This window comes from Haemaphysalis longicornis, unplaced genomic scaffold, assembly GCF_048455015.1.
Source record: "Haemaphysalis longicornis isolate Haplotype H1 unplaced genomic scaffold, Haemaphysalis longicornis Haplotype H1 scaffold_9, whole genome shotgun sequence".
NCBI classification, from domain to species: Eukaryota; Metazoa; Arthropoda; class Arachnida; order Ixodida; family Ixodidae; genus Haemaphysalis; species Haemaphysalis longicornis.
Window position 1 is genome coordinate 122,794,868 of NW_027526460.1, and position 22,912 is coordinate 122,817,779.

The 22,912-nt window shown below is 44.3% G+C and overlaps 1 protein-coding gene across 1 annotated transcript in view; it reads left to right on the top strand.

The window, feature by feature from the left end:
- Nucleotides 1-22,912, top strand: part of LOC144153408 (sodium-coupled monocarboxylate transporter 1-like) — a 66,868-nt gene that overhangs the window by 25,007 nt on the left and 18,949 nt on the right. Inside the window, exons 6-12 of the mRNA XM_077685056.1 lie at nucleotides 6,426-6,566; nucleotides 7,230-7,359; nucleotides 8,349-8,437; nucleotides 8,749-8,858; nucleotides 9,550-9,617; nucleotides 12,238-12,324; nucleotides 16,960-17,132. Of these exons, the coding sequence (XP_077541182.1) occupies nucleotides 6,426-6,566; nucleotides 7,230-7,359; nucleotides 8,349-8,437; nucleotides 8,749-8,858; nucleotides 9,550-9,617; nucleotides 12,238-12,324; nucleotides 16,960-17,132 (798 nt within the window). The remainder of the gene's footprint in view (nucleotides 1-6,425; nucleotides 6,567-7,229; nucleotides 7,360-8,348; nucleotides 8,438-8,748; nucleotides 8,859-9,549; nucleotides 9,618-12,237; nucleotides 12,325-16,959; nucleotides 17,133-22,912) is intronic.

Here is a 22,912-nt window from a genome sequence, read left to right on the forward strand (position 1 = left end):
CCCTACTTTATTTCCGCCTCAAGCTTGTGCCGGAAGTTACCGCTTAGGCCAGAGGCGAAGCACTTTTTGCCAGTATATTTTTGGAGGCCTGCCTGGCCTGGTATCCATTGGTTTATTCCTATTCCGTTTGCCTGTCTCTGGTACTCCACGGAGTGACTCGTTCCAACCAACCCAGCTACCTTGCTCTAGCTGGAATGTTCATCGGGACAAGCCGCTATTAACCTTTCAATAGCTATATCGCTGTCGCCGCTTTCTCAGAGAAAGAACCACTAAAGTCATTGCGCCAATCAACTCCTCTCTTCAGGACTGAATCCTACCAGAGCCCGGTTTTTGCGCTTGGGTCGACCTTGTCCTGGACAAGCAGATCATGCCTTGACTAATAAAAATATAACGGCCGCGCAGATTCTACATTGCGAAACGTTCTACTTACGAACTTGCGCATAACTTCGAAGTAGGCGAAGGTATCACGCATTTGATGTTCGAGGCCGCCATCCATGCCGACTGGGTGAATATAAAGCAACAGTGCAATTATTTTTCGTAGGCCCAATAGGCGCCCTCGTCGCCACTGGCCAAAAGGTTGAAACCGAAACGGTCGAGAACTGTGTGAAGCCTACATCGTCGAGAAAAATGGTGCAAGCATTTTCCTGCCATCTATGATGTAGACCAATGTTCCTGTTAGCAGAGCTGCCGGCGATGTGTCTCCACCCATGCAAGCACTCACCGAGCAACAGGCAAGAGGTAGATCATTGCGAACCACGAATACGTTTGCAACATGATCCGCCTTGCATATAGGCCCTTCTTGGCGACTGCGGCATGGTAGGTGAACGCGCTCACTCCTACCATAGCGACGACAAAACGTACGTGTTTGTGTGGCACATTAACTTTGCTCGCGAGAAGCCTCCACGCGATAACCATAAAGAAGTAAAAAATACGAGGTAAATAAACAAAGAGAAAGGCGCACACAAACGACATATACAGTCCTGTATAGGTTTCTTGTGTCTACTTGCGTCGCTCTCAGTTGGGCGCCCTACTCTATTTACCAAGAAATGAACCGACGAGCTCCACAAATGTTCTTAGCCAGTAAACAAGCCCCACGATCTCCAAATACCGAAACAAAACCGGAAGCCTCGTGGATAGCTATGGATTTTTGGCCGGCCGTCATTATTCCTCTGGAACACTTCCGGCGCCTCTACAATACCGCAACATCTACCACGTTCAGCCATGCCGAGAAACGTTGGCTAGTCACGCGTGGAGTGACTTGGTTTCTTCAATACGTGGTTCCCTCGAGTTACGTGGTTCAGGAATGGCATCTCTGCGAGACGGCATCCCTTTCAGAAGAAACTACGCGGCGATTTTGCAGAATCTGCTGTATCTCGGCTACAAAATGGCCACCTACTTTTTAGGCTTGAAATCTCGCCTAGCCAGAAAGTGCCGTCAGATGAGGCCGGCGAAGCAAACAACTGGACGGCTCACGAGTATTCAGAATCCGGCTAGATGTCTTTTGTACGCCACAGTTGCTGCCTTCCGAATAACAATAGCGTTGTACTTCACTCCAAATGTGCTCGATGTGAAGACAAGTATGCGGCCACTGTAGCTAAGAAATTCGCACACGGGCCTGGCACTGCCTCATCACAAACGAAGTGAATCGCGCGATCCAATTGCGTACAGCAAACGGGTTATGGAAGATAGTGTAAGAATGATTCTTTCAATCATGGGCACCCGCCAAAAAACGGAGCATCTGTCAGTATATGCTTGCCTACACCCACGGTATAGCTCAGAAAGGCTGTGTATAAAGCAGAAAACTGCTTCAGCAGAGAAAAAAAAAATTGCCAGACCGCGCATTAAGTCGTTGATGTGGACGTGTATGGATTTAACTGTGCAGGGGCAAGAGTTACCAAGTTCAAAAACCATGGTTTTCAGTCTGCACTATCTAAAAACACTGCGCCACCAAAAAGGCCACATTTAGATTGTCTCAAGGGCAGCATCTCGCTGGGATCACCGTACACTACAAAAAACTCAACGAAGTCAGCAGCGTGCAAAGTGTCACCTATTAGGTTGTAACAAATTACAATCTTTAATTGGTTTCATGGGAAGTAGCGCTCTCTGAATGGCTGCCTCTCCTGGTGTTAGCTTAAAATAAATCTTTTGTTTCTGGCAAATCATCGTGTTGCAAATAGACGTGTTTGTACTAAAAGGCGCTTCCTTCAATACTGCTTGGACCGATCAAAAGAAGCCGGTGGCTTACTAACAAGTCTTCGTCGCGCAACATTTTAGGAAAGCATAAATGAACAATTTTGAAGTTACTTCTCAGAAAAATTCATATTTTATTATTAGAATCTACATTCAGATCAATATTTTAAAGTAGCCCCAACGTGCATCGTTTCCCTGGTTTCTCGATAAAATTTCAAGGCGGCTATTTCTGGCGTTATGAAATACTCGCTTTTTGAAAATTATTGTTTCATTGTGTCGCTTTGTGTTTTTGATAACGTGTTAAGTGGCTGATTGTTTTATTCCCTAGCTGCCGATATTTACCATACAAACAATGACCCCAATGCCTGCTCTATTCTCTGTAAAGTGTTTTTATTTTTATGCATAACCATCTACTCCTCGCTTTTTATCCCCAACGGACGGAGAATAATAAATAACTAAATAAATAAACAATCGCAACGGTGGCGACAATATCCAAATAGCAGCATTGTTTTTGGAAAGGCGTAGTATATAAACGTTAATTATTTCAAGGTGCGCAAGCAGCTCTGTGCGCATAAAAAACGGCTTGGGAACAAGACGATTACCCGGAACTCAATCATGGGAATACAGTCAGTGCTTTTTTTTTATACATACTGCAACCCGTAAGGGCTATGGCAGGAGTGGGGAACAGGCCGGTACAACACAAACATGGTGTAATACTTTGCGAAGGAAAGTAAAATACAAAGTGGCAAGACATGGCATCACATGGTGGCATAATGAAGACATGGTGGCAAGGAACAGAACACAGCAAACATACTGTGCAAAACTGTGCATACGGTGCATATTTTGGATACTGTGCACAGCAAACATAAACAGCAAAAAAAAACTGTCAAAGGATATTAATGGATAACAAGAATTCGTTTAAGGGCAAATAACGTATGTCACCGGATAAGTTATGCCAAAGTTCAACAGTTCATGGAAAGAAGCTAAATTTAAACGTGTTAGTATGGGCGTAGAACGGTGTCATATTCAAAGGATGGTAGTGGCGTGTTGAAGAAGGTCTGGAACATGTTAAGGACAGATCTTTTGAAAGTTTGCACGTCGAAAAAATTATAGAATGTAATAACTTGAGAGACTCAATTTTCCTTCGCGATGAAAGTAGAGATAGGTTCAAAGATGGTAATGCTGACGTCGGTGAAAAAGCAGAGTCATATCGCCTGAAGATGAATCTAATGGCCTTTTTCTGTACCGATTCTATTTGTTTTACTTTGCACTGATTGTAGGGGTTCCATACAGGTGACGCGTATTTAAGCACTGGGTGGATAAGGGTCTTGTAAACAGTTAGTTTTGTATCGCTAGGGGCCGCAGATAGTGTACGCCGGAGGTAACCAAGTTTTTTAGGGCTTTAGAAGTAATGTAATCAATATGGAGGGACCAGGACAGGTTAGGAGTAAAAAGCACGCAAGGAGTAAAAGCACGGTAAACTCTCAGCAGGGACACTCCATTAAATGAGTAGTTGAAATCTGAAAGAACTAATTTATTAGTAAAGGACATGAACACAGTTATTTTGTAGTTAATATTCATTTGCCAGGTACGGCACCAGTTGCAGAAAGATGCAAATGAATCGTTCAGAAGGATGTGATCATTGGGCGAGTGAATTACATGATATAAAGCACAATCATCAGCGTACAAACGAATCTTAGAGTGAACAATATCAGGCAAGTCATTAACATAAAGCAAAAATAACAGAGGCCCGAGGACGGAGCCCTGCGGAACACCAGAAGTGATTTTGGCCGGGGAAGGAGCAACGGAATCAAAGTACACAAATTGAGATCGGTTCGAAAGAAAGCAAGAAATCCAGTGAACTAATTGTGGGTTATTGATGATCTTATTTATTTTTTGTGCAAGAGTTTTGAATGAATAACAGTGTCAAAGGCTTTAGAAAAATCGATAAAGATGGCGTCAATCTGATGTCCTGCGTCAAGGTTCATGGAAATGTTATGTGCAAACGCAATAACTTGTGTCACCATGCTGAACCCGCGTCGAAACCCATGTTGAAAATTGGACAGAATATTATTAGACTCGAGGAAGTTCATAATATGTTTAAAGATTAAGTGTTCAAGCATTTTACAAGAGTATCAGCTTAATGAAATAGGTCTATAATTGGAAAAAGAGTGCTTATCGCCGGATTTGAACAGTGGAAGAACTTTACCTATTTTCCAGGACGAGGGAACGGTACCGGTGCGGATGGATGTGTTAAAAATAATTTCAAGCTACCGAGCACACCACTGGGAATACCGGAGTATAAATGCATTGGGAATACAATCAGGACCACTGCATTTTTTTGCGTCCAGATTCAATATACGGTTCAGAATGCCCTCTGCGGTAATTGTAATATTCCCAATGGAGATATTAGAAAGGCGATTTCGGAAGGGAGGGACAACTTTATTGTCAACAGAAAAATTGGAACTAAAATAGTCATTGAAGGCATTTGATATGTCAGCTGCGCCACATAATGTTTCGCCATCAGAAGTGAATGAAGACGGTAAAGTGGATTTGGGAAGGATAGAACGCCAAAACTTTTTGGGATTACTTTTAAGCAAAGTTTGAAGCTGTACACGATAATAAAAATCCCTAGCCGAGTTTGTTATCCGTCGAAGTTCTCCTTTCGCGAGTTTGAACTTGGTGATAGTTTTAGGGTTATCATTACGTTTAGATCGCCTGAGGCGATTCACACGGCGTGATAAGTGTAGAATGTCGCGATTCATCCATGGAACACTGGGATTAGTCTTCTACGTCTTTAGTGGGATAAACTGCCGTATGCAGGAGTTAACAAGCCGCTGGAAGAATTCTACAAGGGCGTTAGTGTCACCACTGAGACTGAGCTCGTTGAACGCCTCAAAGCTATCGAACAATTCCTCGATAATAGAATTATCATCAGCGTTATTGAAGTCAGGGAAAGTTGTGAACAGCGAACCAGGTTTAAGCAATGAAGAAGGAAGGTTAACAACAACTGCACTGTTGTCAGATATTCCTTTAATTATCTCATGAGTGAAGCCATTCTGCGTAGCACGAGCACTAAGAAAGACTAAATCCAGTAGGGTGTTGGACCTTGTGGTGCCGGTAACGATCTGGACAAGCCCAGCGGAGAGTGAGAAATTTAGGAGTGCTTTGTTAATAATGGTATCGCGACCGCTGCAGGTCATTGCCGACCAGTTAACCCCAGGTGCATTGAAATCACCCATGCAAACGAAATGTGCCGCAGAAAAGTTATGTTCAAGAATGAATTGGCTGAGGGAGTGAATGCTTTCAACCGAACACCCAGGAGGGCGATAAAATACACCGATTACAATTGACTTTTTAGGAAGATGCAGTTTGCACCATACTGATTCAGTCGCAGCTGGAGAAGGCAGCACCGAAAACTTAAGGTCAGCACGCAGTAGCAAAGCAACACCACCACCTTTCATATTAGAGCGATCAGACCTAACTGCGATGAATCCTGGTGGGGTAAATTCTGAATCAAGTATGCCATCATGTAACCATGTTTCGGTGATCCCAATCACATGGGGGGAATACGAGGAGACAAGAGCAAGAAGGTCTGGAAATTTATTAGTGATACTTCTGGCGTTTAGATTAAGGAGGGTGAGGTTATCTGGTAGCTTACGTGCAGGTCAGGAAGGCGACGAACAACTAGACTGAACGGATGCAGGCACAGAAGGGGGACGGTTTACTTTAACCCGACTTTTAACTTGCATATTGAGGTTAGTGTCCCAGTCATGACGAGTGTCGTCAATGTAAACATGGTCGAAACGTATTTTAACTGTGGAACCATTGCTACGATGAGATGAGGTGTGCTAAAGTAACTAGTGCTAAAGTAACTATGAACTTAGAGTGCTAAAGTAAATTAGAGTGCTAAAGTAGAGTGCTAAAGATGAGAGAACTTAGAGTGCTAAAGTCAAGATGAGTGCTAAAGTAACTATGAACTTAGTAAAGATTTATGCGGTCAGTTTACCCTCACAGTGAAGTGACCAGGTATTCTGGATCAAATTCACAGGTTTGAGGCTAATTTGGAAGGAAAGAAATAACGCAGTTTTATGCTGCGACGATGGGGTATTGTTGCTGATTCCCTGTTTTTTTTGGTCGTGCTTTGTTTTCACAAGACAGAATATTGAAGATAAAGATCTTTAATTGGGATTTTTTGCACAATAATAGGCCGCTAACATTTTTTTTGTTTGCAGTACTGCGTTTGATATCACTCATGACGAAAACATCTGGGGCCCTCTGGTTGCCACCTCAGCGCAATGTCTGTACCGGTTGTGCCTAGACCAGGTCGTGGTCCAGAGGTACATGGCTTGTAGGACGCTATCCAGCGCGAAGAGGTATAACATCAAATTGTTATTGATTGTAGAAGAAGAACTACCTTTGCTTTATTTGAAAACGTGCAGAATATTTTCGGAATGAGGGCAAAACAGATTTCAACCTATGGCAGCAGTGCCGCCATGACGTACACATGTACGGCATGTAGGATAAAAGCAACACGCGGCTAGCGCCACATTCATAATGCGTGACTATTACTCAAGCGTTATCTAGCTCACTTGGCGTAAAACTTGCATTTCTAGATTACCATAGCTGCAGGTGTCGCTTAAATCATAGCAGGCCTCCCAAACAAAAAATAGCATTTGCATTTTACTGCCACATGTGCAAGCAAAATTATTATTCAGTGCATTTAACCAAAAGTTACCATAAAATCTCTAACAGAAAGCTCATTCCATGAAAAGCGTATTGCCACCCTTTTACAGCATACTCTATACGCGTGATTCAATAGTACGTATTTTGTTATGACTGCATAGAAAGACACACGAATGAATTTTTATTGTGTAGTCCTCCCTTCTGCATCCATTTTCGAGGATTCGATATGGGCCCCAAAAATATCGCCACAAAGCGCTGGCTTTTGAAACATGGTCATTATTTATAAAGAACACAAGCTGATAGCGCTGTTGCAGTGAACAGTAAGTTTTTTTGTCTTTTTGCATTGCCTGCAGAACCTTATATATAGGAGCATCCATGCTTCTCATCATTTATATATTCAGCGTGGCCATGACCTTGGCGCTTATAGTGTGGTTCAAAGGATGCGATCCCCAGCTATCTGGGGCAATCAGAAGATACGATCAGGCGAGTATCCCAAGATTTTGTAAGTAACCGCACCAGAAAAGTAAGCGGTATCGCAGCGAGTCCTCTGGGGAAAAGCCGCTGGGCATGTTTTAATTTAGCACGGGGCGAGTATTTTCGGGTAGGCCTGGTTTGCGAATCTATGGATCAGCAAGTGCGGGAAAATATTTCGACACATTTATTCACGTTGAGCGGCACTTTCCCGGTAAATGAGAGGTTACGGAACTGGGGTATTTTATAAGATTTCAGAGTTGACTTTAAATAAAAGCTCGATTTGAGGTGTGTGCACACTTTTCGAAGAAGAACACAGAAATTCCTGTTTTCGTACTCTAAAGCTTGCTTCATGCAGCAAAGAGAAGTAAGGGCAGTGAAGGGGGTTGCTAACTCTTGAAACTAGCTGAAACCCAGCTGAAGCCGACGGAAAGCTATTTCGTGCGCAGACAGAAGACGCTGGCATTGCTCAATAGTGATGTGCTTCCCAACTAAGCGGATATTTATTGAGTAGTTCCCTTAGCGTCACGGCCAGCCTCCACGCACCACTCAACACGCCACCGTGTTCTCGTAAATTATGGTAGGACATGTGCTAGTGATGTTATATAATTTGCATATCAAACGTATATGGCAGGAAAAAGCAACCTATGGCACACCAAATGTGTGAAGAACACGCATGAAGTAAAAACAAGTCTGGCATACCAGGCTGCTGTACACAACAAAAGGCTGCAAAACAACTCGTTCGACAGAAATGTCATTTCATGGTCGATGCAGGATACACCTTCTTCTTCTGTTATCACGATGAGGCAGAGAAAAGAGAGTAAATTCGGCTTGTGTATTCAAGCTGACAAAAAGCAAATACTGACTAATGCTCTAAGGTTGTGCTAACTGCATCTGCAGCTGTATTTTTCTATAACCGTTCTCAATCCAACAGAGTGCGGATTAAATTTGAAGCAAGCCTGGTGGCGGGAAGTTCAAATTATTAGATTTATTTTTTACAGATACTGCCGTTCTACGTGAAACACTATCTTGTGCAGTTCAAGGGATTGAGCGGAATTTTCTTGGCAGCGCTTGTTTGTGCTGCAACAAGGTAGGTTCAAAACAACCTCAAAGGTAATATTTCATACATGCCATAATTACTAAAAATCTATAAAATGGGCCGCTGATATTGCTTAAGAAACCATTCAGACGCATTTTCAAAAGGCCGCGATCTTCATTAGCCAGCAGTGCATGCGTAAGAAGCCCGATACTAATTGCCAAGTTTCTAATCCGAGAAACGGGAGTTGAGTTTTTACTTCAATTAAATTTCATGTGTTTTATGAAATAATACCAGTTTCTGTTGTTAGTTACTCAGTGACTCAGATATTCTATTTGAATAAATTGTTTTCCGTGCGTTCTCAGCACAACATCTTCAATAATCAACTCCCAAGCAGCCGTTATCTACGTGGACGTGTTGTCCCGGCACTTCAAGAACATCGATTCTCACTTGCAATCGGTTACACGCAGCCTTGGTGGGTATATTACATTTCCTTAGTTCATTGAAACTCCATTTAAAATGCCCTGATCTCCAAACAGGATAAGCAGTTTTAAAAGGAGCTGAAATTGAGTTGGCTGTTGTTTGTTTTTCGGTGTTTCTAATCACTTTGCATATTTAAAAAAAAGTATTTCCCAGTTCTTTCCACTGCTATAGTCACCAGATTGCTGACAACCAGCAGTGCGAGACGCACTGTCTGAAGTTCCGATAGTTCCCAAACGTGCTTAAAATTTTACCCTTCCACGATAATATGGACATTTATATTGGTGCCCTAAAGGCTTTACGGTGCGAGATCGTAATCAAATTTTGAGCAGTGTAAAGCAGCAACGCATGTTCTTAGGGTAATTGCGTTATGCGCATGGTGTTAATTCCAACTGTACTTGCAAATGCAGTTGGGCAAGATAAATTTAACGCAGGATAATGAAATAAAACTAGAAGACACACATGGAAAGGTGTGAGCAATAAAACCTTGACAGCTTCTTTTGAGTCATTTTTAAGTTCCCCTGACAAGGAACTGGAGGTGGCTTCTTTTGATGCGAATAAATAGAGGCTTAAAATGGAACGGACCCGTTATAAATGAATTGTAAATTGGGGAAAAATAACCTAGGGATATTTAGTTTGTGTTAATGTGTAGTACTTGGCGAGAAAACAATTCCTCTCTCTTGAAGCCTTCTTTCTCGGTTGCGTGATGACGCTGTACAGCTGCGTGTGCATCTACCTGGGATCCATCGCAAGGGTAAGATCACGTGGCTGCACTTTTCCCCTCCTTCCGATATGATCTTTTCTTTCATGTCAGTGGTGCTTGGTTTCCCGGCTTCGCAGTTTTGTGGCACAGTGATGTGATTTAAAACAAAGACATGGTGGATTCTTCTTTCATAGGAATTAGTAAAACATGAAAGTGAATAATTTCGTCGGCATGGCACGTTAGACACAAAATTGGGCGCTGGATTACACGCGCCGGTGCATTGCGTAAATACTATTGAAACCCCAAGCACTCGCAAACCTTGCGACCGAAACCGAACGGTTTGTAGCGAATCGTTTGGTGAAGTCGCGGTCGGCTGCAGCTAAAGGAGCATAATTTGCGCGTCGGCAGCAGCCTTGTGGGTGTGCTTGGCGAGCGATGTCCTGCCGCCGGGTCGCTTCCGCAAAGCTGCGACCACAACGGTTCTGTTCCGTGGCGTGTATGCCAGGCGCTTGCGTTGTGACGAGCTCAGCTTGTGGAACAGGGTGGCGGCTTTCCAAAAGCTGAGTGGCGTTCCACATAGGCGGTGGACGGATACACACAGCAGCTTCCACTGCTATACACTGCCCTATCGAGGCGCCAGCTATCAGCGCTGATTAGCGTCATGTCGCACTACATCGCTTCACCTCTCCTAGACGGCAGCACCATCTGAATGGAAAATTTAGATGGAAGGGCATAAGGCGCGTTCGTACAGCTATCCGAGTATGACTTCATGGCTCAGTCGGAAGAGCGTTACACACCTCTCGTTGCGGCTAGACTGACCGTGGTTTCGAAACCTAGTGCTGCCGTGCCAATGGATCTTTTTCTGGTGGTGTCATTGCCGTGATGGATATGACGTCGGTGAGGTATGTGTACCCCGGCATAAAACACTTTCGTGTTTAAAAATGTTAAAAAATGAGAAATCTTAATTTCTGGTAGTTTTAAAAAGTACGCTCCAGTTTTAAAAAATAAATATACATTATCCAGCTTGATCCTTCTATTATTAGCCGCTAAACCTTTTCCACCTATATCGTGCACAAAAATTCTAGTTGCGCAAAATCACTATCCTCGTGTCCGTGAGGGGAGCAAGCCGCGACTTTGGCCGCCCCTGGACGAGGATATATATTAAGGTCCTTTGGGGGCAAGTACCTTTACTGTTGCCACACATTTCATACATGCGCGGCCAGAAACTCATTTCGTGGAAGTTTTTTGCTGTTTATGTGGCGGAGGGCAAAATGAAATTGCTTATGGCATATGCACATTTTTTGGTCCGCTTAGGAATAATGAGGTGTCGTTGATAAGTTTGTAATTTTACTTGGCAGAAGAACTTTTAAATTACACGCCGCTCAATTTCTGAATATACATGTTGGTCTGAGTAACAATGTTTTCGACGATTTGTGGCCCAAAGTCCTGTTTTACCACGACGAATATCAAAATAAAAGCATAATTTTATTCATTTCTTTTTACTTATTTTACGCTCAAGGCCAGAGTCTTTTCAAATGGGATTGGGGTAGTTATACAAAGGATAGAAGAAAAGCAGCATGGTCGCTGCTATACATGGCTAGATCCTGTCGGGAAAAACATTGTCAACTACGTTTCTTCAGAAATTTGAGGGTTCTGTGATGGCAGCTGTTGGCCCGGGAAGGTGGCTCCAGTCAGGCGATTTCTTGGGTATAAACGACTGCGAACATCTCTTAGTGGTAATGCGTTATTCTGGCTTTGTAGTGATGGTCATTGCATGAGGAGACGTAGGATGGCGAAGGAATGAAAAAGGGACGAAGAACCGTAGTATGGCAAAACATCTTGTGGACGAAACAAAGACGAACGTACGGGTGACGAGTCGCTCATTCTGGTAAACACAGTGAGTTTTTCAGAGAAGTTACGCTCCATGTACGACATTACGGTAAATCAAAGCGGTGGCATTATTTTGAACTCGTTCAAGAGAGTTCACCAAAAGTACACAGCCGGGGTTCCGAATCGGAAAAGCGTATTCTACACGGATGTAAGGCGGGCAGTTGGTAAATATGTGAGTTACAAACGAAAGAGCGCGGGAAGCGAGAATACAGAAAGGGCACGCAGACACAGCGGTGACTAACAACTGAGTTTACTGTCGCTTAAAAGGAAATAAATAGAAACAAGTAAAGGACACCTGATATTCGTTTCGAACCTCGAAGAAGGGAAGGCATTCAACGCGATGAAGGAGCGGAATAAAAAAAATTGGGAGCTAAGAATTCACTAGAACAGCGCAAGACAGGAGCGTATGAAGGTCAATGGGTGGGATTTGTTTTTCTGCAGTGAATGTCAAAACACTGTTGATGATGACGATGCTGAGCTGCCCTAGAGGTAGATACCGAATACCAAACATCCGTCATTTGGCACTTCCAGTAAAAAGTTTATCGGGAGTTCCGTGTTTCACGTTTATGTCACACCCAATCTTTTACCTCAAGTGCAAGTTCACGGTGTTATAGACCATTAAACAATAGGCTATATATGAAGGAAAGTATGGAAATAGATGACACTGGGCTGTGTCGATCTAAACAAACGTCTTTCTCTCCAGCCCTCAACTTTTGAAAAATTAGACCCGAATGTAAAACAGAAGCGCAGGCCTTCTGAAAAGGCTGTTTTTCTGTTGCAGGTAATAATGATGGTGAAGTCTGCAGCCACAGGTCCCTTCACCGGTCTCTTGTGTCTTGCCGTAGGCTTCCCATTTGTACACTCAAAGGTATGTGGCAATTGCTTCATGAAAAACAATCCGCAGTGAAGAATTGAATTGTGCTGTATTTTTCTAAGTGGGAAGAAGATAACTATACATTGTTCATGATTAGATTTTAAATGCCGTCTTCTGTTATTTATCTTAATTAGGTGCCAAGCTTCTGACACACAACTTCTTTCGTGACGCTTTGGAACGGGCCAGTGAGAACAAAAGACACAACCCACTAATTTACAGAAGCCCTTCCCGCGTTAGAAATTACGTAAGTTTGTGTTTGCACCGATGAACAATGAACCGCGAGCACAAACTTTCAAGCAGCAGACACTGATAGCTGATCACGATTGGTTGAATTTTAAATGTCTGCGAACGAACTTGTTGTCCGTGCAAAATGTTTCTTGGTTTTGCAGTAATAAAAACTAGAACTTTATTGTGCACCATTACCATAAATCCGGCTGGCGTAGCCCGAAGCTAAAAACACATGCGTTCTGCCATCCCAAACTAAAATATTTTTGTCTTGAAGTACTATACCGTAATAAATACCACAAGATAACTTAAAACGTGAAAGATGGTGGAACCAGTGTCATGACGCTTTAATTAAGTCCTATTTGTAAACTCACTCTCTACAGGAGAGGAGGGCCGCCCCTTTAAAGTGCTTACCTAAAAACGGCTAACTTGGTTGTTTGTTGTGCATCTCACTTCACGAAATCTGCAACTCGTCAGTGCGTTCATCAATATTCATGACTTCACTGGCCTGTTGAAAAAGCGTGGTAGTGCGGGCTTGTTGGTACATACTTGACAGACAATGACAGCGCTTAAACGGGACGCACGAAAGATTGACAAGACAAGGCGCTGACTAGCAACAACAAGGTTTATTTCATCGTAACGGAATATATACCCTCGGAGAAGGAAAAGGCAGAGAGAAGGAACAGATAAAGATAAAGAGATTGTGAAGAACGCATATTCACATACATAGGCACGCGCGAAGAAAGTTGTCATCGGTCAAGATAATCAATAGATGGCTTGCTGACGGATGAATACTTTCGCGTGTGGATGACGTGCGCTCGAAGATCTCTCTGGCGCACTGATCTTTGTATTTTCGAAGCACATGTGTCTGGTCGAATTTTAGTGTGCACTTGCACTTGACGCAATGTACGTCGAGATTGCTGCCTGTTCCTTTCTTGAGTGTGCCCGCATGTTCCCGCAGCGGGTCATTCAAACAACGTCCTGTTTGACCCGTGTAGGACCTCGCGCACGGCCGCGGAATGTCATAAACGATGCCTGACTTGCACTCCACGAATGGCTTGTCATATTTTTTTGAGCAAGATCCCGCTGTAGTTCCTTGCCCGTTCACTATGCTGTAACGCCCACCTAATTTGTTTGGAGCGCTAAACACCACAGTGACTCCGGCTCGAGCAGCCACTTTTTTCAGTCGGTGAGAGACACCGTGAACGTACGGAATGACTGCTACCTTCCTTTTTTCTTTCCATTCGTGCTCTTCCGCAGGTTTGCGGGGGCGGGTTCCCTTCAGCAGTGACTCGCACAATTTGAAAAGCATATGTGTGAAGAATCCTGCCCTTGTCACCCTTTGAGCGTGAGCGCAAAAGCTGTCGCCCATTTGATGCAGGCATGACCAATGGAGAGCATTCCTGAGTGCTGAGATTGAAATGCCCCTCTTAACGATTTTCGGAAGGTTTGAAGTGAATGGCAACAAACTCTTCTTGGATCGGGGGGAATACTTCCAGCATACGTGCTCTGGATTCAACTTCCTGGAAACCTGAGGCGCTCGTCACAAGGCTCTTCGGTCATCAGCGTGAAGTCCCCAAGACTTGGTGTAAACACAATCAGAATGCGCTGAACGTGCTGCTGACTGTCTGTAGCTGTGGAGCACTGAAGAGAATTAAAAAGTTGTCCACGTAGCAAAATACTCGTAGAACGCTGGTTCCAGAAAGTTTCACTTCGAGTTCCCTGTCGTAGCGGACGAGCAACAGGTCGCTCCGCACCGGAGTGAGGCAAGCGCCAATGCAGACGCCCTTGTTTTGAACGTGGTGGTCTCCTTGGAAAATCATCACCGACGACTCCAGGTAGAACAGTAGAAGCTGTAGAAATTTTTATACGGACGTCACCGCTGCGTTCTGGAACCGAACACTTCCATACTTGTCGATACCCTCTTCAACGACGTTAAGGAGAGCTGCGTGAGGCAAGGAAAAATAAAGGTCCTTGACGTCGATTGAAAATGCGCTTACATTTGATGGGTTCCGCTGCTCACGAAAATCTGACACTTCCGCGGGCTTTGAAAGAGGAAAGGGTCATCGATAGGAATCAACGCTAGCGAAGTTTGCAGGAACCGTCCGATATTTCGCTGCCAAGTACCACGTTCGGTGATGATCAGACGAAAGGGAATGCGTTCTTTATGAGTCTTTGCAGTGTAGAATGGTTGCAGGCATAATTTGTCGGCCTTCTTAACAGACGCCGCAAGCGTGGTCAGTGGCGCATCTTCACATAACCTCACTGCTTCAGTCCTAATCTTCTGCGATGCTTTCTCCGCAGAGCGGAAATGAGCTTACACTGCTTGCATTGGTTTTTCATTGTAAGCGGTGGTGCTAGCTACCACGAAACCACCCTCCTCGTCCGACACCAACAACTTTTGGTCTGACTTCCAGAGTTCAGTGTCGACCTGTCCTAACGTAGTAGCTGGTTTCTTGGTAAGTCTTGTCGGGAGCCTGTCAACAGCTTCCAGAATGCATCTATCGGCCTCTTCAGCAGGGGCTTTTCTCGATACAGTCCGAACCAAGGACAGCAACTCAGTTTTCTCCAACTTCGATGGAAGGACGAGCTTTGAGCAAAGCTGCAACACTCGTTTAACGTCCTGAGGTACCACGGGAAGAGGATCACCCACTAGCGTCACGGAATTACACTAAGGAGGGCGTGGCCTCTACCTGGGGAGGTGCACGAAGATGCTCTGCCAGGCGAAGTCCGATACCTGGTGAGCTATCTGAAGTTCCTGGATGAACCGGTTATGGTGGCTTCCGATGGGACACTCACGAAGACAGGCTTATAACAGTGCTTCTTTTAGCAAAATGATTTGCCTGTGCGTTTCTACGCGAAACAGACGACAGAGTCGCATTCCGTGCTCTTGTGACAGGGGAAAGGGGCCCCCTGAGAAGGCGACATCAGGTGGCACCAAACCTTGCTTGATGGAAACGGCCAGAAGACGGGCTCTGCAACTTGCAGCGGCGAGCAGGGTAGTGCATGAAAAAGGTTGAGTGAGAGCACGAACAAATAAAGGGCCCACCGAGCGAGACATGAACTGAAAAAGCGTTGTAGTGGGGGCTTGTTGGTACATACTTGACAGACAATAACAGCTCTTAAACGGGACGCAAGAAAGATTGACATGACAAGGCGCTCACTAGCAACAACAAGGTTTATTTCATCGTAACGAAATCTATACCCTCGGAGAAGGAAAACGCCGAGAGAAGGAACAGATAAAGATAATGTGATTGTGAGGAACTCATATCACATACATAGGCACGCGCGAAGAAAGTTGTCATCGGTCCAAATAATCATGCTCCTTTTGTATCAAATCAATAGATTGCCTGCTGACGGATAAATCCTTTCGCGTGTGGATGACGAGCGCCTCGAAGATCTCTCTGGCGCGTTGATCTTTCTATTTTCGAAGCACACGTGTCTGGTCGAATTTCGGTGTGCACTTGCACTTGACGCAATGTGCGGCGAGATTGCTGCCTGTTCATTTCTTGTAAGCGCCCGCATGTTCCCGCAGCCGGTCATTGGAATAACGTACTGTTTGACCCGTGTAGGGCCTCCCGCACGGCAGCGGAATGTCATAAACGACGCCTGACTTGCACTCCACGAATGTCTTGTCATGTTTTTTTGAACAAGATCTCGCTGTAGTTGGATAGGCATATAAAAAAGCACTGACGGTTACTACACTCCCTAATACGAAATTTGTGCGCAGGGCGACCTGCAGCCTTTTCGGCCACGCCGCATATGTGCTGCGTCTAGGGAGGTGATTGCGTGATCAGCGAACGCACGCCGGCGCGCGCTACTCTGCCGTTATCCCGCACCGCTTAGACGCCACCGAGCATGTCGTCACATATAGTGTTAAAACCTCCATCCCGAATGTCACGTGATTGGAATGAGTCACGAGCGGAGAAGGGCCGTCTGGCGAAAGGGTGAGGGGGAAGGCGCCGGGCGGTGGCTACGCATAACGAAAGTTTGAGGGGAGGCAGTGACAGAGTTGACGCCATTCCAGCGCACGCCGCCGTCGTCCTCACACTTTAGCCGCACTTTCCCCCAGCGGTTTCTTTTTTTGTTTCACAACGCCGTCGCCGTCACTGTCACCACCGCCAAACTACAATAGCGGCCGTCAAACTGCTGTGCTGTAAAAAAGCATATAGAAGACAAAGGTCACTTTAACAAAAGAGTACGAAGTTTGGTACGTCATTCGGGCCCCTCCCTGGACGGAATGTTGACAGATGTTTTTGATGATGACCACTATTAAATGCAATCATCGTTATCTGGTGCGATACCTCAGAAAGCAATCAACATTGCTTTCACGTGCGTAAACACCTAAACCTTATTCTGGAGGGCATACCACATTATCCTATGTTCGTTGCATCCTTCTCCTAGGGAGCTGGAATTGCCACACTGTTGATGCTCGCCGTTCAAATGTTTGTCATGTGGGAAGATATTCACTATGGAGCAAGGGCACCACGCATGGCGGCAACGATTGACTACTGTCCACAAAACACCACTTACACCAGACTAAACACCAACTATTCTGCAGCTGGTTCGCCTAAAAGGTATTTACTAAAATGCTGATGTGAATACCCAGCCGCTGTGTCAGTTCACTGCGAGACATAGTCCGCACTTACTATATGCGAAAAAATATAAGGTTAAAATGTTGTAAACCATATGTAGGTAATGTTCAGATATAAATTGGGATTCTATAGGATATTGTCACGTGTTTTGTGTACTGCTGTCACTGTAAAAAACGGAATTTCTAGGCATGTAACAAGAGTACTTCATTGCACAGATTTATAATTACATAATTTCGATTGTGAGTACTATGTAGACTACAAGAATTGATATAAAGGGGGCATAGTGATCGTCATGTTATTTTATGGTTACGCGTAGAATTGTATAGGTTGTGAATTAGAGGTGTGTGCCAATTTCGTTTGTGTAGTGCAACAAACGGTTGTTGGTGTGTTTCTGCTGCCTGTGGCAAAGGTTTAGTCACACGAATTTAAATGTCGCCTTTTGACATAGCCGCACGGCAATATTTTGTGCTTCCGGAATTAATAAGCCATGCAATTTAATTCAAGCCATGGTTGAAGGTAGTGTGAGGTACTTACAAAGGGTTGGTCATGAGGGAACCCATGCCGTTATCGGCGTCAGCCAGGTTCGTCTTCGTCGCAGGCAGGGCCCACTGCGCTACGCTGCACCACTATCTTCCCTCAAGTTGCTCACTTAGCCCCGCGCGAACGGCGGCCGTCCGGTTCGAGGCTTCAGTACATGGACGTGTGCGGGGAGGATGCCAGATAAAAGGACAACAAATAATGTAGTCCTTGTCGCAATGGATGATAATGATGAAATCGAAGAACAGTGGCGCAGGAACAGCCGCTACCACAAGGAGTAAAGAACTTTTGAGGCTGCTTGGAACCACGTCGGACCACACGTCGCCACTACGTCGGAACCACGTCGGACCACACGGCATTTTCAGATGGTCTCGACTGTGCATTATCGACTAGGTCGGCTGACATAATTCCTGGCGCTCGGGGTTGTGACACTGGTCTGGGAACATCATCGGTTCTAGAAGCGGCTGCTCTTGGCTTGAAGACACGGCTCACACACCCTTCATGACTGCCGCCACGCCCATTTGATGCAATGATGGGACCAGGATGAGGATGAACCCGCACACTCCTCCGAAACTATTACGGGGGCAGGGCGAAAAATGCAGTCCATGCTCAAATGTTTGCAAATATTTGAAAGCGTTTGAGCATGAGAAAGCCCTCGCTGGCTGCGGCTCTTCAAACTTTGCCTTGGTCGGAGGCAGAGCCCTAAGCGCGATGCAGTGCTGGTATGTTCGCCCTCATCATGAGACATATTTTACGACTGCACCAAAAGCCAATAATGATACTGCATATAAGCCAGCAACTGTCAATTTTAATGACGCTGAAGGGAGGACCATAGCCCTTCTTGTCAGTCCAAGCTAATTTACAATGCAAGGTATAAGTATCGTGTGGATCCAAAGCTAGAGACTCCTGGTAGATTGATGGTAACATAAAAAACGGTACCCACAACATAAAGGATGTTCAAGGGCTAAAGACCAAATATTTTTTCAGAGATACAAAACAGAAAATATGCGATGAGGGTATCTAAACACACCGCGGTTCGTAGTCACATTGAAAAACTAGAAGCAGGTTCTGAATTCCCACTTGCAATGTTTTACTGTAAGGGGTACATTTCTGAGCTTACTCCAAGAAATGCGAACAAAGAAATTGAAGCTTTGAAAAACACGGGAGAAAGGGATTTGTTTGTGAAACATAAAGTTGCTTATCAATGGTTTTTTCGCGCTACACATTCGTAATATAAAGAAGCCAAAAGTTTTTTCCGATGTGTAATATGTAGCCATCGATGGCGGCACCGACAAGTATTCACCAAAAAAAAGCACTGGACCAAGTTCCCTATTATTTCCACATCGCCACGACCCAAGTAAACGTAGCTGAGGAGTGTAGTCATCAAAGGAATAGACTTGCGTCAGGCTATTATTCGTGATTTCATAAGTCGGAAAATTCTGTGCAAAATTCATAAGCCATCCCTCTCTGTAAATCTGGACTACCACTGGAGCTTTTTAGCGCAGAATGCAGAGGCCTTACAAAATGCAAGCGAAAAACAGTGAGGAAATTTTATTTTTTTTCATCATTTGCGGCGGCCATCATTAACAAGGACACATATATGCAATAATAAAATAATATTTTGACTTTACCGATGGTTGATTGTGGGGTTTGACGCGCCTACGCTACACAGGTGATGAGGCCCGCCGTAGGGGAGGGCTCCGGAATAATTTTGACTGCCTGGGTATTTTTAACGTCTGCCGAAATCTCGAACAGACATGTTTAACTTTACTGATCCTAAAAAGGTGCCAATTGATAGCTAATGTTTTCAAGATGAATAGGCAACTGATGCGCCTTATATATACAGCGTTAGTATGTACCACCAGGTAAGTATGCTTTAATTCCGGAAATGCTGCCTGTTGACGAGACGCATATCCAAGTAAAGAGGACAGGCTTGAGGTTCAAATGCTGTTTTCAACCGTATACGCGTATGCTGGTGAACGCGTGGTAATAGCGCACACAGCGCCAAGCTAAATTTCCAACACCTTGCGCTGCCGAATACTATGCGCTTCAAAGCGTTAAGATGGCATGTTCAAATACATATACATTACATGGCGCTATTGCCATAAACGCTTGCATTCAAATTTTTGATTGTGCACATACATTTCAGATTGTGCGCGCAAGCAATTATGAGAATGTTTACTGAACGCAGACACTTCGGGTATTCGTGTTCCATTCGGCATTTGAATAGTATACACAGAACCGCATCATCAAGTGCCGTAAAATGATGTACTCAACATCACCCCTGTAGATGTCCTCCACGAAGATGGAAAACACCGAAGTGTAGGGTACTTTCCAAGATGCAACGAAAAACTGAAAGTGGTTTAAATGAAATATGAAACAAGTGAAATAAAAAGGCTTCTCCTTTCGGCACTTTGTAGGGGTGTTTACACAAGAAGTAAACACTTTGAGTTGAACGCTGCCATAATTTTGAATGGCGAATGTATAGGGATGGATCTAGATAGGGATGGATCTAGATAGGGATGGATCTAGAAAACACTGCTATCACACTGTTGATGAAAATCACGATTTGAATATTGGTTTGAATGATGATGATTTCAGGAGGATTTCATGGCACCATCATAAAAGATATTTATAACTGTGGTCGCATTAGGCAATACATTTTTGTTGTAATCCGGAATATTCAGAATAAACAAAATCATAATAAGGCCTCATCATCGACCGATTCAGCGCCAACATTGTGTATGCCGAACACAGGGGCCGTTAGTGTGTTACAGTTTTTCAGAAGAGGTTTTTGTAGAGAAGTACCGCGCATTGTGATGAATATCACTTGTGGAGTTGGCCAACTCATGTTGAAAGTCACAGAAGTTTATTGCTAATTAGCGATTCCTGACTCACACGAGAAATCAGCGGGATTAAAGCCACGCAAAAGACTAAGCATATGTTGGACACGTAGCGATACCGACGAGGTTATTGTTAATGAAGGAAGGGCTGACACACTGAAACACGTTTACAGGATAATTGTACTAGAGTGGTGAAATAAATTTATGTAACAGCAATCCCACTCTCCGGGCGATCTCTCATTGAGGGGTTCCCTCACAGTTTAGGATACCATGATGCATGCTGGCGATTTAGGCTCTCGCCGCCACCATGCGGTAGGCGGAAAGGTCGACCAGCCCAACAGCAACACCCACTCCTGTAGTATAATCAGTGAAAGACTAAGAAGTTGGTTCTAACCAGTGGCGAGCAATTTATCAATGGCCAATAGAGATACACGACACAAACACTAGCAAGTGTTCCGTTTCTTCTTGTAGTGAAGGATTGTTTATTGATATCTATACCAATAAATTACAAGTAGCCGACGCTTGGACCACTTCATTGCCACAACTTTTTTGAGTCATATTACACCCATGCACAAGGGCTGAGAAAAAAATAGACTTTTTTTAAAAAGGGAAAACCTGGCTTTTGAAGAAGTGTGGGGTAGTTTCCGTCATTATAGAGACATCAAAAAAGACTCCATACACAAGGTGGGCGCTTCGGGATGAACCCCTAGAGGAATATTTTATTATTTAAGGAAAACAGAGAAACCATTCTTTTCCGGGCTCATTCGGGGCCGGTTGGTTCACTCTTAGTTGAAAACCCTCTAGTTTGATTGAGTCCTTAGCATCTCCGAGCGCGTACGTGGAATATGCAAAACTCATAACGTTCGCAACAACAGGCGTGGTTTTGTTCCTTTCACAACGGCAACTGACGTGACAAACCCTCCCCTATTCCACAAAATATTAAGTGCCTCGACCCAAAAAAGTGCCACATTCTAGTATCGTTGCATGCTTTCTTGAGGTTAGACGCGATATGGACTGCGAAAAAACACAAATCCTCTTATGGATACAGAGGGTTAGCATGAATGCCCCTCCAGCGAGCTGAAAAGTTTCTACTACAAACTCAGCGAAATCGCCAACCCTGTTTCAGGTATTATTCTTTTTTTGCTAACGTCTGGTGGCGTAAAGACCGATTTGTTGATAGCGGCGTTACCGTGCTGCTTTTTTGATCCATACTACATTCGTTAAAACTTGTATAGGCACGTAAAGCATCTAAACGTTATGACTTTGGTGTGTAAACTACGTGTAATTACTACCTAAACTTCAAGAGAATGCTTTGTATGTATTGCAGGTCGCAGATTGGTGCCCCTTTGTTGGGGATATCACCGTTTTGGAGTTCCTTCTTCAGTACTTTTTTGACAGTTTTTCTTGGAATCCTCATTAGCCTAGCATCAGGTATGTACACTGCTGTTCGAGAACATGCTTACAACAGTTTTATTATATGCATTTCTCGTTTTCAGCTTTTTATAAATCGTGGTGCGAAGGAGATTGATAAGCGCTTGCGATGTAACCTAGACAAAAGAACATGGGTGACTCTTGGAACTGAATCTAGGGAACGAGAAAAAAAAAGATGAGGGCTACAAAGTTAAGGTGTGCTCAGAGCACACAAATAAGTTTACTTCTTTTTGATTTTGTTATGCTTGTCATCCGTGTGAATACCATTGTTGGCCGCCTCCTGTAAGACAAGGGCTTGTGGCACGGCATTTCAAGGTCACCAGGCACCTTTGGTATTCTGGTTTTATGTGGAAGCCAGCCACTCAGGATGATTTGTGTATGCTTCGTGTAGTATATGTGCTTGGTTAGGAGTAGCATTTTAATGTTTCCCTTAGGAGCACCGACAAGTGGGCAAGTTGGTATGGAGACATACTAAATAAAAGCGCAGAAAAATGCGGGACAAAGAGAAGAACTACACAGGACGAGCGCTTCCCCTTGTTTCCCCTTGGAAGTACGGGCTGCAAGGGTAGCCACTACGGGGTTCGTCTTGTGTTGGTTTCCGCTTGCCGTTGTAGTGTTTCGTTTTGTTAGCAAAGGTTGTGGTGATGGGCACTCTGTCCTGTCGTTTAGATGCAGTGACAGTTTTGTACTTACGAAAACAGCATTAGTTTGATCCTCACCAAGACTGTGTTCGAAGTTACCCCTTAAATTGTCTTGTATTTACTGTGACTAGTAATGCATGCGGCGTCGGCCTGTGCCTGCAAATGAATGACGGGTCTTTCTGAGTCAATGTATATGTTATTAAACATTTTGCCGGCGTTTCGCGGTGTATTGCATGTGCTAAGGTTAATACGGTAGCTGTTTTTGTTGTGGTAAGGTTAGTGATTTCCTATCATCCGTTTCTCGGACGGG